Below are 12,456 nucleotides of genomic sequence, written 5' to 3'. Positions count from 1 at the left end.
TCTTAGATGGGGAGACAGTAGAATCCGACATCGTGCACAAAATCCTGAGGTAAACACCGAAAACAGCGCAGAGAAAAACACAAGTGTGAACTAACAAGTGCTATGAAAAGGAGTGACGTCACTGGCGTGAGTTGGGTGTTGGTAGTGGAGTTCGGAGGTGGGTGTTGAACGGCACCTCGCTGTAACAGGGATATTGAAGAGGAGATATCTAAATGGTGCGAGACCTCTGGTTGTGATTTATCACGCCCCAGTATTATTATACCGAGACCTTATTAGGTGTGTGAGCTGGGTTCAACCTGGCATTCCTATGCAACTTTTTTCTCTGGTAAATTCATAGCAGTTTTTACCTTAGAAGTGATGTAAAAGGAGCGTTTCACGGAGCGGCACAGGTAGAGCCCAGAAAATTTTTATGAGACATAACTGTTTATCAAGGCATTAGTTACAGTAGTCTCTACATTACAAGGGTATGGGATGTGGATCAAGTCTGATTGTACTCCAAAGATGGACCTGGAGTTCTTGCTTGGTCCATACCCTATGTAGGTAAGAATAACTATGTTCTCAGCTATAAATGAATATATTTAATACACTGTATTTGTTTGATGCCTAATGTTCATATGGCTTTACCTATGTCTTAGACTGGACCTAAAGGATTGGACACTGCAACCCTGCCTCTTTACGAGCCAGTTCAACGGCCCCTGCATATCCACTTTTGACTTTTGCTCATACTTATACATACTTATAATTGTCAAAGAGAGTGTGAATACCTCTTAAAGAAGCCTTCCCCCCACCTAAGGAAGACTTCCATTTAAATAACTCAGAAGTTTGTATCTGCATAGGAATAAACTACAAATTTTAAAAGATTATTTGTATTTTCCATACTATGCAAACCCTAGTCATTTAAGCAAAGGTCCTGCCTCAACCACCCCATAAGTCTTTGACCAGAAGAGAGTGATGCAAGCCGTACAACAGCACAGCACTGCCATGCAGTGGGGTTGCCTAGCAACCAATTATGATGCAACTGAACCCTTTATTCTTTTTGTTGTCTGGTCACTGAAAACAGAACTAGGGGTAACCCATTTAAATGATTCAGGTTTGAATAACTACAAAAAATACATATTGTTTTTAAAATTTGTAGTTTTTTAATACCCAATATCTAGTAAGGAGTAACAATACACTGAGTTTTTCAAATGTAACAGCCACAGATAGTAGTGCATAGTAGCATTGTTGGCTAGTCATAGAAATTGTCTAAATTTTTAGTTTGCCAAGCAAAGCTGTACTTTTGAAACTTAAAGCACAATGAATGTTGGATATGTGATAAGTATTGAAATGATAAATATTGATTTTAAAGTTTGAAATTTTTCTTGCAGAAATGTTACTCTCAACCAACTGTTGCACGAGGTAGTGGTTAACAAAAAAGAAGGTTTTAAAGAAGTTCTACGGTGGGATGAGATATTCTCACGAATGTTAGGAAAGATGTCTCCAGCAGTGAGGATCACCAGAGAAGGAGCTGTTCCCATCATCAGAAAAGGAAAATTGGAACCAATAGAAATTGTAGTTGTCAAAAGAACTGGCAATAAAAAGGTTAGCTTTGAGCTCCTTAAAACTTCTCTTATTCTTTTGTTAGGTTTTTACAATTTTGTTATATGCCAAATGTTAGGAGGATTTGGTTTCTTTGTATAGCTATTGCTGGATTGGCGATTTTTCTGGATTATGGGAAGTTATTTTGTAACAGACCTCTGACTTGCTAATAGTACAAGTTACTATACCTTCTTACCTCAATAATCATACCTAAACTGAATATCTTAATAGTATTTGACTATTATAAACTTGAATTATACAGTATTTAATGTAAATTAAATGAATGATTTGAATACAGCAACAACTAGAGGGGCACTCAATAGAGCGCAGACCACTGCCGTGTTAGCTTATTTCTCGACTTTTGGCTCGACCTTGACCTTCGATCTTAACCTATATTAATTGGCGTGAATTTTCATACACTCAAGTATGAATAAAGTTTGAAGTCTCCGTGACATTGATGTCCAAACTTATGGCTGATTACGTGAATTGGACATTTTGCTTGTGTGACCTTGACCTTCCAAAATTTAATAATTCCCAACTTTTTACATAAGTTAATCCCTGAATGTTTCATTACTCTACAATTAAAATTGTGGTTAGGAAGCTGTCTATAAACAAACAAACAAACACACACAAACAGGGGGTAAAACCTAACCTCCTTCCAACTTCGTTAGCGGAGGTAATAAAACATTTAAACTCATATACGTTTGAGTTTGTTTACATGTATTGTCTTTAACTGTAAATGCTACTAGTGTGCAATTAATGTGTTGTCTTTATTTCCTCATCTTAGATTCATAAAATTATCCTAAACAATTCTACTTTTGCAGTGTTATTAAAGTATTTAGGACCAAAAATAGCTTTACGTTAACACCATAACAACAGTACTGTTTTAAACAAAACTATTATTAACTAGTTAAATGGCTTAGCATAAGTAGTTTTGCTGGCTTTTCCCTTTTCCTTTTACAGCTTTACCATATCTGGTACATATGTTCTGATATTTAGAAACCCTAATCCAAACTATGGATTCAATGCCAGCACACCATAAATGCTAATTAGGCGATAATAAAAACTTTGAAGATACTGCATCAGTTTCCTGAGCAACTAGCTACAGAAACAGAACAGAGCCTGGATCATAATGTAAAACATTGTTTCTCCTTACAGGCTTAGCGTATGATTTTTCAATCCGAAATTAAAAGGAGAATATAGAAAAGTATCACATCTTTAGTATTATAGATTTTTCAATATTTAACTTAGCCGGTGATTATAATAGCTGCAACTCTGTTGCTCGACAGAAAAACTCTACGTAAAAATTCGCCAGCGATCGCTACACAGGTAGGGGGTGTACTCAACAGCGCCATCTGTCGTTCAGATACCCATTACTCATTGTAAACAAAGAACTCAATTTTCTCTCTGTCGGGCTACCGGCAAGACCTACTAATTCGCTGTTGCTAACTGGATTTGTTTTCACAACTATTTGGTGAAGTACACTATTCTAGTTTTGAGCTTTCGCTATGCAGGTGTTTTATCTTCATCTTAAAACTTGAACTCGTTTTGGATAGATTTAATTATGGTGACAAAGAGAGTATGGACTTTCTTTCAATTTTAAATGGCCGACCCTTCCCTTAGACGGAAGTGTGTTTAGGCTTTTAGTAATTATCTTATCACGTTATAGATTTTCCTATATATATTTTATATCTCTCCGCCTTTATTAGGCCTCTTCGATTAACTTTCCATTTTTTATAAACATATAAAAATAAATTTTAATGCTTTGTTTATATAGAACTTTCCTGAGAGTAGGCGGTCCTAACTTGGAAACCGAAGTTAATCAACGTTGAGCCCTTTATATCGTCTTTAGCTTTTAAAGAGCTAAGGATTTAAAACTTTTTAAATGTAATTTTTTATGAAAGAATTTCTTTGATAGTCTTCGTACTGTTTTCAAAGATGAACTAACGTTTAGTTTTTTATGCTACGCAGTTGTTGACGTTCAGGACGTTCAACACGCGCTCTATCGTTACGATAGAGAGTGTATCACGGTTTCACTTTGCAGTAAGAGTAAATCGATTCTGACGTTTTGTTCATTCTTTCTTAGCTTAAATGTTTTAAATTCTAATTTAAAGGAACTTTTTATTTGAAAAACCTTTCAGTTTTTTCCTTTAGTCAAATAACATGTTTTTTTGACGATATATAATTGGGCTCTTCTCTTAGGTGCGAAATCAAGAGAGAAAGAGAGAGAGATAGAGACGGAGGGAGAGAGAGGAGAGAAAACGTTCCGTTCAAGCGGGTAACGTTGTTCTCGTGTTACTCACGTCCCTAGTCGCTGTACGGGGAGGAAGGATAAAACGTTTTTAGGTTTTTATTCTCGTCCCCAGGCTATGTGCGGTGAGAGATTGAAAACGTAGTTATATGAACTAGTGTTTAGTCTCTTTCCCAGCCACTGATTTTTCTTTTTATCTTAAAATATGTTTTCTGTTTTTTGCTGGTATTATGAGCTTGCATTATACGACTAATTTCGCAATTAATACCTTTTAATGAAGGGTAGAATTGCGTGTTTCAGGTAGAAATAAGTGCAAAACAGAAAATCGAAGTGATAAAGTGATATGCGCAAAGTGTTACAGTGTTGCGTCCGAGGCGCAAAGTGTTACAGTGTTGCGTCCGAGGGTTCGTCTGTTCGTGCCTGTCGTTCACCTAGTCCGGGACCTCTTACAAGCTCCCAAGCCCAGGGGAGAAGTAATGTCAAACGACTTATGGGTTCGAGAGGCCTTGACCAACGAACAGACGTTTTCCCTCTATGGTATCGGGTGTATCTTACCAAGATCTCCCCTACCATAAGACGAGAGAGACGTTGTTTCTCCTCGCCATCCGTAGGCTTTTCGCATAAGAAACCTGTCACAAGGTTTCGGAGCCCTTAAGCGAAAGTCAGTCCTTTCAGGACAGGTCCAGCGTCCTGGTTACAGCCATTAGGACAGCTCTGACCCTATGCAGTCATCGGATAACTGCTCGCCGCCTAACAAAAGCGTAACACAGACTCCGAGAGTCTTTTTTTGTAGGCAAAGTGTTGCGGTCACAGACGTTACCCTCGTCTATTACCACAACCATTTCCGTTGATCCTTAAGGGGTTGTATGGCAAAACATGCAGTATATGCTTGCCTCCCTTATGGAAGACTATTCTGCCGATTAGTCCGTTGAGTCTAGCTGTTTATCTCATCGATATCCTGGCTTTCAGCCAACCTAACGTTCCTTTGTGCTTACTGTTGACGTTGGCGTAGCTTAGTCACGTCAGTCAGGTTGTTTAGAACCACACTCGATGCGGTCTCGTGTGGTTTTTCAGCCGCATTTGGACGTTAGGCCACTGGCTGATGCTCCTGTTGACGTTCAAGACGTTCACTAACAATCGGAGTTGAATTGTTTTGACGCTGTGCGTCAACCTCCGCATTCTAGAGTTGTTTTGACTGCTCAGTCTAGGCAGTCAAAGCAGTCTCGAGTGGACGCTGTGCGTCCTCACGCACCTGTTGTGGTTGACAGTTCAGTTGTTGACAGTTCACAGACTGTCAAGCAGTTACATGACGTTGCGTTCTGGTCCGCTACTAATGCACCAGTAAGAGACTCAGCTTTTATCGGACAAGGTTCCTGTAGATGAGGAAGTTGCTGTTCTCCCTCCTACTGATATTCCCTTAAGGACTCTGTCAGATGGAGAGGAGCCTAAAGCTGCTTAGCCTCCTATGGACTTTAATTAAATCATGATGATTTTTTTTAAGGATCTTCGTCCGGATCTTTTTGTAACTGCTGCTCCTCGTTCGCCTAAACGTCAGAGCTTACACTAGGCCTAGCTACTTCGAAGCCGTTGTTTTTAAGCTAGTGCTCTCTCGCTCTCCTAGAGAGCGTTACGTTGGCTAGGCGACTGGTTTTTCACCAGGAGGAGTTTGGGGGATACAGCCTTTGCTTTCCCTTCTTTTAAACTGGTTTATAGAGCGAGAGTCTGATATGACTCGAGAGAAGTTCTCGGCTTGGGAGTTCATGCCTCTGCCCAGATAGACTTCTCAATTCTGGTAGACTCTCCCTGGCGCCTAGCCAGGAGACGCTCCAAGTTGTTTACAGGTCAACTTCACAGCTGTTGTCGAGCCTTTGAAGTTTTGCTGTACTATTATGTCACGCATAACAAGGCTTTCAGGGATGGTAAACGGTTCCGCCTCAGTCGCTAACCCCGTCTGTTGCCACACCTGCTCCCGTAGACCCTAAATGGGCTTTGCTGCAAGACATGCAGTCCAAGCTTGCGTCCTTGATAGAGGACTTAAATGCGGAGAAGAACCTTCTGGCCAACAACCTTCCAACCGGTCGGTTGTGCGCCCTGTTGACGCTGAGGTAACCTACTCGCGTCTGCCAGTTGAGGTGGTTACTCCACCGATGCGACCCAGTGTGGGTTGCCAGCCGCACGTTGACATTAAGCGACGCTCGGAGGTGGTTTTTGACGTTCAGGACGTTCAACAACCAGCAGAGGTGACTTGTTTTGACGCAGTGCGTCAACCTCAGCAACCCGGTAGGGTGTTGACTGCACAACCCAGACGGTCTAGACAGTCTCGGGTTGACGCTGTGCTTCCTCGCGCACTCATGGTTGTTGACAGTTCACAGACTGTGCAGCAGTTCCATGATATTGCGTCCGGCTCCGTCACGCATCCACCAGTGCGACCGGATTCAGCGAGCCAGACGTTGCCCACTCCGTTGCCGTTTCCTCATCAGAAGATGCTGAAGAAGGAATGCTGCTCAGTCAGGCTGTGGATGAGTCTGGTAGGGACACTGTCATCCGTGGATCAATTTGTGTCACTAGGAAGACTACACCTCCGTCCTCTTCAATACCATCTAGCTTTTCACTGGAAAAAGGACAAGACGCTAGAAGCGGTCTCGATCCCGGTTTCCGAAAAGATAAAGTCTTGTCTGACTTGGTGAAAGGACAATATCAACCTAAGAGAGGGTCTTCCCCTGGCTGTTCAGACTCCCAACCACGTTCTCTTCTCGGACGCATCGGACGTAGGCTGGGGTGCGACATTAGACGGTCGGGAATGCTCGGGGATATGGAACCCGAGTCAAAGGACAATGCATTTCAACTGCAAGGAGCTACTGGCAGTACGTCTGGCCTGGAAAAGCTTCAGGTCTCTCCTTCAAGGCAAAGTGGTGGAGGTGAACTCGGACAACACCAGGGCTTTGGCGTACATCTCCAAGCAAGGAGGGACCTACTCTCTGACGTTGTACGAGATCGCAAGGGACCTCCTCACCTGGTCAAAAGGTCTAAACATTTCACTAGTAACAAGGTTCATCCAAGGCAACTTGAATGTCATTGCAGATTGTCTCAGTCGGAAGGGACAAATAATTCCAACAGAATGGACCCTCCACAAGGATGTATGCAAGAGACTTTGGGCCACCTGGGGCCAGCCAACCATAGATCTCTTCGCAACCTCGATGACCAAGAGGCTCCCAATATTTTGCTCTCCAATCCCGGACCCAGCAGCAGTTCATATAGATGCCTTTCTCCTAGATTGGTCACATCTAGATCTATATGCATTCCCTCCGTTCAAGATTGTCAACAAGGTACTGCAGAAGTTCGCCTCTCACGAAGGGACAAGGTTGACGCTAGTTGCTCCCCTCTGGCCCGCGAGAGAATGGTTCACCGAGGTACTTCGATGGCTAGTAGACGTTCCCAGAACACTTCCCCTAAGGGTGGACCTTCTACGTCAGCCACACGTAAAGAAGGTACACCAAGGCCTCCACGCTCTTCGTCTGACTGCCTTCAGACTATCGAAAGACTCTCGAGAGCTAGAGGCTTTTCGAAGGAGGCAGCCAGAGTGATTGCTAGAGCAAGGAGAACATCCACCCTTAGAGTCTACCAATCGAAGTGGGAAATCTTCCGAAACTGGTGCAAGTCAGTATCTGTATCCTCGACCAGTACCTCTGTAACTCAAATAGCTGACTTCCTCTTATATCTGAGGAAAGAACGATCTCTTTCAGCTCCCACTATCAAGGATTACAGAAGCATGTTGGCATCAGTCTTCCGTCACAGAGGCTTAGATCTTTCCAACAATAAAGATCTACAGGACCTCCTTAAGTCTTTTGAGACCACGAAGGAGCGTCGTTTGGTTACACCTGGTTGGAATTTAGACGTGGTACTAAGATTCCTTATGTCAGACAGGTTCGAGCCGCTACAATCAGCCTCCCTGAAAGATCTCACCTTAAAGACTCTTTTCCTGGTATGCTTAGCCACAGCTAAAAGAGTCAGTGAGATTCATGCCTTCAGCAAGAACATCGGATTCTCATCTGAAACGGCTACATGTTCTCTACAACTTGGTTTTCTAGCCAAAAACGAGCTGCCTTCTCGACCTTGGCCAAAATCGTTCGATATTCCAAGCTTATCTTATGGATTGGAAATGAACTAGAAAGAGTATTATGCCCTGTAAGAGCTCTTAAGTTCTATTTAAAACGAACTAAACCTTTACGAGGCCCGTCTGAAGCTTTATGGTGTTCAGTTAAGAAACCATCTTTGCCTATGTCAAAGAATGCTTTATCCTAGTTTATCAGACTGTTAATACGAGAAGCTCATTCCCATCTGAATGAGGAAGACCAAGCTTTGCTGAAGGTAAGGACACACGAAGTTAGAGCTGTCGCAACTTCCGTGGCCTTTAAACAAAATAGATCTCTGCGAAGTATAATCGACGCAACCTATTGGAAAAGCAAGTCAGTGTTCGCGTCTTTTTATCTTAAGGATGTCCAGTCTCTTTACAAGAACTGCTACACTCTGGGACCATTCGTAGCAACGAGTGCAGTAGTGGGTGAGGGCTCAACCACTACAATTCCCTAATTCCATAACCTTTTTAATCTTTCTCTTGAAATGTTTTTATTGTTGTTTTTGGGTTGTCCGGAAGGCTAAGAAGCCTTTCGCATCCTAGTTGATTTGGCGGGTGGTCAAAGTCATTTCTTGAGAAGCGCCTAGATTAGAGGTTTTGATGAGGTCCTGTTGTATGGGTTGCAACCCTTGATACTTCAGCTCCTAGGGGTCGCTCAGCATCCTAAGAGGATCGCGAGGCTCCGTAAGGAAGACGTACTTAAAAAGGCAGAGTAATTGTTCAAGTCGACTTCCTTACCAGGTACCTATTTATTTTGTTTAGTTATTTTGATAACTTCTAAAATGAAATAAAAATTCTTAGCTCATATGATGTAAACATATTTTGCTGGTCTCTACCCACCCCCCTGGGTGTGAATCAGCTATTATAATCACCGGCTAAGTTAAATATTGAAAAATGTTATTTTGATAATAAAATAAATTTTTGAATATACTTACCCGGTGATTATAAATTAAAGGACCCTCCCTTCCTCCCCAATAGAGACACAGTGGACCGAGGAGAAAATTGAGTTCTTTGTTTACAATGAGTAATGGGTATCTGAACGACAGATGGCGCTGTTGAGTACACCCCCTACCTGTGTAGCGATCGCTGGCGAATTTTTACGTAGAGTTTTTCTGTCGAGCAACAGAGTTGCAGCTATTATAATCACCGGGTAAGTATATTCAAAAATTTATTTTATTATCAAAATAACATATTGAAAAAAAAAAGTCATTTTTTCCTACAGTAGTACAAACCTTCGCCCTTTAAATAGGAGTTAGAAGACCCAGGCCTACATGGCTGAGGACTATGAAGTTCGAAGTAGGTGATGAACGGAGAATTATTGAATTAAAAGCTCAAGATAGAGACAACTGGCGAAATCTAACCAAGGCCCTTTGCCTGATAGGCATAGGAGGAGCTGATGATAATGATGAAGCTGCAGTACTCAGCAGTTAAACTTTTATAACAAGGTATAAACAGGTGGCCTGTATTTATGTGCTAGGATGGGAGCGGGGAAGCCCTGACCCCCTGCTTGCCTATGAAGCAGCCATTTTGATTTTGGCTGCCAGTGGGAACAGATGTTCTTCCAGTGGCTGGAGTATCTTGGTTGTTTAATTGCTTTATTCTTTTTCTTTCTAGTGTGTTTGTGATTATTTGCTGCAGTGGGGATGTCTATGTTTATGTGGACTTCTATATCTTAAGTAGTGCATCATAGGCATATTCAAGGTCAGTTCAGCAGTAGCTAAATGAAATTCAGCAACCCCAGATCTACATTCAGGAGATGGAATTGATGCAAAGAGAGTAGCTTCATCTGCATATGCAACAAGCTTATTTTCTAGGCCAAACCACATGTCGTGTATACAGTATGAAAAGTAATGGGCTAAGGACACTACCCCGTGGAACACCAGATATCACATTCCTATGCTCACTATGGTGCCCATCAACAGCAACTCTTTGAGATCTATTACTTAGAAATTCAATAATAATGCTAAAAAATGACCCACCCACTCCCAACTGTTATGAGTTTGAAAACAAGTGCCTCATGATTAACTCGGTTAAAGGCAGCACTAAAATCAAGGCCAGTCATATGAACTTCCTGACCACAATCAAGGGATTTCTGTACAGCATTGGATATTATAAGAAGGGCATCACATGCTCCAAGGCCTTTACGAAAACCAAATTGCAAACTAGGGAACAGATGATTACCCTCGGCAAACCAATTAAGCTGTTTTGCCAGAAGACGTTCAAAATCTTTAGATAATATGGAAGTTATGGAAATTGGGCAGTAATCAGTTGAATTTGAGCTACCACAAACACATTTATATAGTGGAGTAACATTACCATTTCTCTAACAATTGCTAAAAGCTCCTCTTCTTGCTAACTTGCATAAAATAACAGATAACTTTGGAGCTAAGAAATGTGCAGTGGTGGACTACCCTTAAATCTGCACTCTTTGATGTAGATGCAACAGTTCCTCCTTTACTTAAACCAGATGGCTCTGTCACTCACTGCCCAAAGAAAAAGGCAACCCTTTTGGCCTATGTGTTTGACAGTAAACAGAGTAATGAGAAAGTCTAACTTCCTCTCTCCTGTTTTCCTGAGGCTAAATTAACTAGTTTAGCTTTACAATCTCGTGAAATTAAAGCTCTGTTGATGGACCTTGATGCTTATGGAGGTGTAGACCCAAATGCTATTTTTCCTTTGTTTTTTATAACAAAGGAAAAATAGCATTTGGGTCTACACCTCCATAAGGTAAACCAACAATACAATCAACAAAAAAAGAAAATCCCCCCCTTAATTATGGACCCTTCAAACACTGACTCCCCATCCTCTGGAAATGCCGACCCCCCCCCCCCCCTCACTGTTGACGGCCTCTTATAATTTGAATAGGGAAAGTTCTGTTGATGACCTCGGAACTGGAAAGGACCATTCTACTGATATTACAAAGTCTAGTAATTTGGGTAACACGAGGAAACTTTGAATCCTTCATGCTGCCCAAATTCCAATAGAGACAAACTTTGATGATCATGTAAAGCATTTGAGTGCTATGGATGTATAAAAGAAATAAGGATGAAACTTGGTGAAAAATGGGATTCATGGATATCTTACAGTAGTTATGCCAAAACATTTAGTGCAATAAGTAACATGAATAATATTAAAATTAATAACTTAAATGTCGTGGCTGCTCTCTGCGATAAGGTACCAAAGGATTTGGATGTATATAGGCCTACCGATTGGTTGGAAAAAGACGCTGATTTAGTTATGCCTTCCCAGCGAAAGCCAAAACCACCAATGTGACTTATAGCTGAATCAAAAGGGGTTACAGGGAATTATTTCAAAATATGCAAATTAATTAAGAAAAAAAGTAGGAACTATTTTTGGAAAAAAATAGTTTCCTTATCTATGCCAAATCTAGTACACAATCAGTATAACTGTCCAACATAAAAACAACTAATGATGATATCAAGTTAGATGTCAAACCCCACCTAAATTTTAGCAATGGAAGGGTAGTAGTTTTAACATAGATCTGTATGAATTTACAGAGGAGGAGATACTGGCCATGTGTCCACTAAATGTATGGAAAGTTCACAAAGTCCCAGGTACATCAATGATAATCCTTACATTCCAGGATGCTGATGTACCATTCCACATTACTATTGAAAACGAAATAATTAAAGTAAGACCATTCAAGTAGAAGTCACTGCAATGCTTTACTTGTTTTAAATTTGGGCACCCATCTAAAGTTTGCAAAAATGAAAAAAAATTGTGGTATTTGCTCCAAATCTTACCATGGAGAATGTTCACTTGGAGCCAGGTGTTTAAATTGCAATTCAAATCATAAATCCAGAGACAAGAGCTGCGAGCTGTATAAGTTGTAGGAAGCTGCCCTCAACAAATCTAATTTAGAATATATATCTAAGTGTAGGACATGCCAAAAGACTATTAAATAAATCAAATACCTAAGCTAAGGCATTAAAGTCAAACCCACCTAGTACTGCCAATAGCTCTAGAAAAAGAAATATTCCCTCTGATAAAATGCCAAATGACAAGGTAAGCATATTACCTCCTGAGGCTTTACCACGGTGTATTAACACTAAGGCATTGCCCATTTCTGTACAGCCTTCATCCCCCATTACAAAAACTAATGCAAACCTCTTTCAGGCCATGTCCTTGCCTGATTTGATGGAGGTTCCACTTAAAACCAACTTACCTGATACACCTGTAGTGGGAAAGGTGTAAAAACCTAAAATCCCAACATAAATTAATCGTAAAAGAGGGAGACCTCCATCTCTCTCTCCCCCTTCCATTAGAAACATTAAAGTTATGACATCAAATAAATTTGATGGTTTGTCTGTGGATGTTTCTAATGAACCAGGAGATAAACTGAATAAATTGGAAATTCAAGTTGAGGTCCACCATCTGCCTCAACAAACATATCAAAAGGACACAAATGTAAAACCCAACATATCAAGACCATCTCTGAAGAAACCTATAGGTAATAATGTTAGATTAAAAA

The 12,456-nt window shown here is 41.0% G+C and overlaps 1 protein-coding gene across 1 annotated transcript in view; it reads left to right on the top strand.

The window, feature by feature from the left end:
* LOC137628803 (eukaryotic translation initiation factor 2D-like) overlaps positions 1-12,456 on the top strand; it is a 191,459-nt gene that overhangs the window by 144,789 nt on the left and 34,214 nt on the right. The window contains exon 9 of the mRNA XM_068360027.1: positions 1,368-1,581. Within this exon, the coding sequence (XP_068216128.1) occupies positions 1,368-1,581 (214 nt within the window). The remainder of the gene's footprint in view (positions 1-1,367; positions 1,582-12,456) is intronic.

The sequence above is a fragment of the Palaemon carinicauda genome, chromosome 36 (assembly GCF_036898095.1).
Source record: "Palaemon carinicauda isolate YSFRI2023 chromosome 36, ASM3689809v2, whole genome shotgun sequence".
NCBI lineage: Eukaryota > Metazoa > Arthropoda > Malacostraca > Decapoda > Palaemonidae > Palaemon > Palaemon carinicauda.
The sequence above is the reverse complement of the archived record's forward strand: the minus strand, read 5'-3'. Positions and strand labels throughout refer to the sequence as shown.